Source organism: Halyomorpha halys, unplaced genomic scaffold (genome assembly GCF_000696795.3).
Source record: "Halyomorpha halys isolate HHAL.00 unplaced genomic scaffold, Hhal_1.1 Scaffold1271.1, whole genome shotgun sequence".
Lineage (NCBI taxonomy): Eukaryota > Metazoa > Arthropoda > Insecta > Hemiptera > Pentatomidae > Halyomorpha > Halyomorpha halys.
The window spans coordinates 182628-187025 of NW_027113754.1; the positions used below are offsets into that span (position 1 = coordinate 182628).

General features: G+C 29.1%; 1 protein-coding gene across 4 annotated transcripts in view; it reads left to right on the forward strand.

The window, feature by feature from the left end:
- Spag1 (Spag1 axonemal dynein assembly factor) overlaps positions 1–4398 on the forward strand; it is a 9090-nt gene that overhangs the window by 1827 nt on the left and 2865 nt on the right. For all 4 annotated transcript variants that reach the window (XM_014433817.2, XM_067051082.1, XM_014433814.2 and 1 more), the window contains 4 exons: positions 668–778; positions 1044–1269; positions 1683–1844; positions 3174–3301. In XM_014433817.2, coding sequence (XP_014289303.1) covers positions 668–778; positions 1044–1269; positions 1683–1844; positions 3174–3301 — 627 coding nt within the window. The remainder of the gene's footprint in view (positions 1–667; positions 779–1043; positions 1270–1682; positions 1845–3173; positions 3302–4398) is intronic.

The window sequence follows — 4398 nt, forward strand, 5'->3', positions numbered from 1 at the left end:
AAAAAAAATTTTTTTACTAAGAATTAATACAAATTGTAAAAAATTAGAGATGTATTTTGAAGCATGATGTTATTTAGATGACATTAAACATAAAGAAACTAATCCGCATAGTAACTGAGTACATAATAAACAATTTGCAAATAATACTATTTAGGAAGGTGCTAATAAGTACAGTAAAAAAAAAAAAGTTTAACTAACTGCATCTTAAGGGCTTCTATTTTATGTGAAGATGGTCCCTTGTACATTTTCTAACATTTAGATATACATTTTTGAGGTGTCAGGTTTTTTGTAGTCATAGATGGTGTAAGCATGAGGTGTAAGCTTAGGAGGAACTATAATATAGCATTAACTCAAATTTGGATTTCTGAGTGGGTTCCTTTCTGTGTAATGAATATTTTTCTGTTAAAATAGAAATTATTGATGATTTTCACAGAGAAGTTTTGGATTTCATGAAAATCTTTCATACACTTTCAGAATAGAGTTCTCTGTGATTTATTTAAGCTGAATATTACAAGGGTGAAGCTTAATTAATCCGAGTTAAAATATATTTTTGGGTTGCACCTGATTTTTATCTTAAAATGTATAGTATTGATAATTTTAATAATTGACTAGAGCTTATTGTTTATCTAATTTGTGGTAAATAAAATGTTTTGACTGTGTTTCTTAGGAGTGGAAAAATGAGATTGATGAAACTGATCAGATACTAAACAATAGCAAATCTGTGAATGATTCTAACAATTATTACCCTGAAGTTAGAAGATCTGTTAAGAAAATTGAGGTTGGTTTTGAAATTTTGTTTTATTTTAAAACTGCCTATTTCATAATTACCATTTATTATTTTACAGAGTGTGAGAACCTCTGTTTAATCATTCATTAAACATGGTATATTTCGCTTTATCTCTTTATTTATTATCTTGGCTTTATATATCATGGAGTGGTAAAAGTGATCACGTGCTATTTTGGTGAATTTCATTTGATCAATTTTACTCCCAACATGATTTTATCTTTTATTTAATTTTAATATTTATTATTGTTTTCTATAGAATGAAACAAAAAAAGAGAATTTAGACAAAAAAAAGATTACTATGACAGATTACAATCAGTGGGAAAAATTTGATGCTGATAAGGAATGTTTAAAACTTGATCTTGAGGAAGAGAAAAGGGCTGAAGAGAAACAAAGGAGAGAACTCGCTGAAAAGAAAAAAAAAGAGGCTGAGAGTAGTCTTTCGCTTGAAGAGAAAGAGATCCATGAAATCGCTCAAACATCAGGTAAATTTTAAATATTCCATTGAAGAATGAATACTGATGGTTTTATATGTGTAAGTTTAGAAGATATTTAAACAATTATATTATTTTCTGTGAGTTATCTTATTTTGTTTCGACTCCTCTTTGCTTGTATTTATGCTGCCTACAAACTTTATGTTAATGTCTGCTTAATTAAAAAGGCAAATTATGTGTAATAATCATTATCATGTGATATGAAGTCAATCTCCAATTACTGATATGATGGTGGTGTATATATACCAATTTAATTTTCAACTTTTATTTCTCATATTTTGGCAGTGATTCTTCCTGTAATGAATTTTAGGTTGATTTAAGAAATTGTAGATGTAATTAACCTTATTATCTGAAATACAAAAGAGCATACAATCATTCAAAATTTAATTTTAAAAACTTTTTAGATGCTCTAAGCGAAGAAGAGCGTAAGGTGATAGCAGCTAAGGAAAAAGAATTAGGTAATGAATTCTATAAACGCAATCTCTTTAATGATGCTATCAGATATTATACTAGATCCATCTGCCTCTATCCCACTGCAGTTAGTTACAATAACAGAGCGGCCACTTGTAAGTATTATTTCAATATTATTATTATTATCTTTAAATCTTTACTTAATGTGATATATTAATATTTTTAAGCTTTGTATTCTAAATGAGCTGTTAAATCAAATATAGAAACAATTTAATGATTTTTTACTTTCATTTACTTATAAATGGAATATTAAGTAAGGAAAATTATTGTGATAATGTAAAATTTCAAATTTGAGTTTTCGATGGAAATATACATTTTCAGGTCCTCTGAGTCCAAATAACCAAGTCTCATAAAATGGTCTGTCTGTGTGTGTATGAACAGACTAGCACAAAAACAAAATGTTGTTCAAAACTGAAATTTAGTCTGACTGGACTTAAATGCCGAATTTTCAAAAAATCTTCCCTAAAGTACCTTCACTTTTGAATATTTAAAGAAAAGTAACAATTCTCATTGTTAGCAATATTAAACAATGGATAAATACAAAATATTTTTTAAAAAATAGACACCTAATTTAAACGTGAAAAGCTGGGACAATCTGATTTGTTGAGATAGCATTACTGATTTGTTATCTTTTCATGAAATGGTAGATTCTTGGCAGGAACAAAATTATATTTGGTATCCCTACCTTAAGAAATCCTATAATGTGAATTCTTATAGTAATATAAAAATAAAAATAAATTTGTTTATAATTTTTGCCTTCCCTAGTCTTTGTTTTTTTCAAAAGCACAAACATTGTGACAACTTAAACACAAGCCCACTAGTCCACACAAAACTGCGGGGCGTATGTAGGATGTAAGCAATAACTGTGTGATCCGCACACTGCTCCAGATTTTTTTGTTATAAGGTATAAAAGTCAGGCTGAATTTATCTCTTTCTATGACTCTTAAATTTGTCTGTAAGAAATACTTCCTTAAGAAGTACTGAATCTAATACTATTTTTGTTTTATTTTTACTGCATGATAAGAAAGCACAATAGTGTTTTGCCCAGTATACTGTTGTAGTGCCACCCGATAGCCTTCATGCATCATCCGATACTCAATAGATGAATAAGTTTGCTGAGTTAAAGGTCAGCAGTTCAATCATAACCAAACTGTATGCACTATTTTCATGCTAATCCATCACATTAACTTCTAATTTTGTTTGCAGTCCCATCCTCCACCATTCAGAATATGCTCTTTTATTGTATTATTACTTTTTAATTAGTTATAAATATTTTATTCAAATCCTAAATCCTGTGAAGTTTTCATCATTGAATGAAAGTTTGAGTTCATAAATTATTGAATATTTGCACATAATAACATATAATTTCTACTTTTTTATTTATTATTATTATTTTCTTTTTATAATTTTGTTTGTTTTTGTAGATCTGAAACAGTGTAAATTTAATAAAGCTCAAGATGATTTGGACATTGTTTTGGAAATGGAACCTGATAATGTAAAAGCTCATTTTAGACGGGCTTTAACAAGGCAACACAAAAATGAATTTCAGGAGGTGAGGATTTTGTTTTTATTAATTAATTTATATCACCACTTATATTAAGGTCTCTAAAGTTTATAATATAAAATGTTGTTAATTTTTTGGTTCGTTAAATTTAATAACTAAGATAATATTTATTACTTAAAGTAATTTTTTTTATTTTAATGGATTCGTATAATTTATTCTGTTGTCCAATTTATTAGGCTTACTTATTATTAATTTTTTTTTGTTATTTAACTAATCCCATGGTAAAACTCAGTAAAAAACATTCTGAGAACCTATGAGAGTGTTGCTGACTCAGCCAGTGACATGGGCTCTTCAATGAGTTAGACAAGACTGATAGATTACAAGTGTTAGTTAGAGCGACAGAGGTGACTAGAGAGCTGCCCTTGGCTACAGATGTGTACACTAAGAGACCCAGATCTTAAATGAACCATCGATGATTTCAGATAAGAGCCCTACATAGTGCGTTGAAATGTTGGCTGACAATAAATAGCTTATTTACTATTTGAGTTATTTTGACCACACCCATACTATCTTCCTTTTATATTTATACCAAATTTATATTTTGTATTACAATTATACCCTTTTTACTGTTGCATACTATAGATGCAAAACATGGCCTCTTACGCTTCATGAAAAACAGCCTTAAGATTTTTGAAAGTAAAAATAGGGAGTTAATCAGAAAATTTAGAAGACTACACAACTCCAAGTTGAGGGAACTGTACTTGGTAGATATAATTCAGATGATAGCATTGCAGGGAATGAGATAGGTGTATAAAGTTACAGGGCTTAGTGTAGGGGTTAGTAGTATAGGCCCTAAAATATTAATAATCCCTTAACTTTCAAGACTGATCTGGTAAATTGGGGTTCAAACGGGTATCACTGGATGGATGTGTGAAGAGAACAACTGTGTTGGTGTAAGCATCAAACCTTCAGGTTCGCTAAGCCTTTATTATTAATAAAAAAATAGCAGATTATAACGATAATTTTTGGAGCGTAATGATACCAGGCTAATAACAATTACACTAAAGATATGTCCAAATCTGCTCTGTAGATTGTAGTTTTGAAGCGTAATGATACCAGGCTAATAACGATTACACTAAAGATAT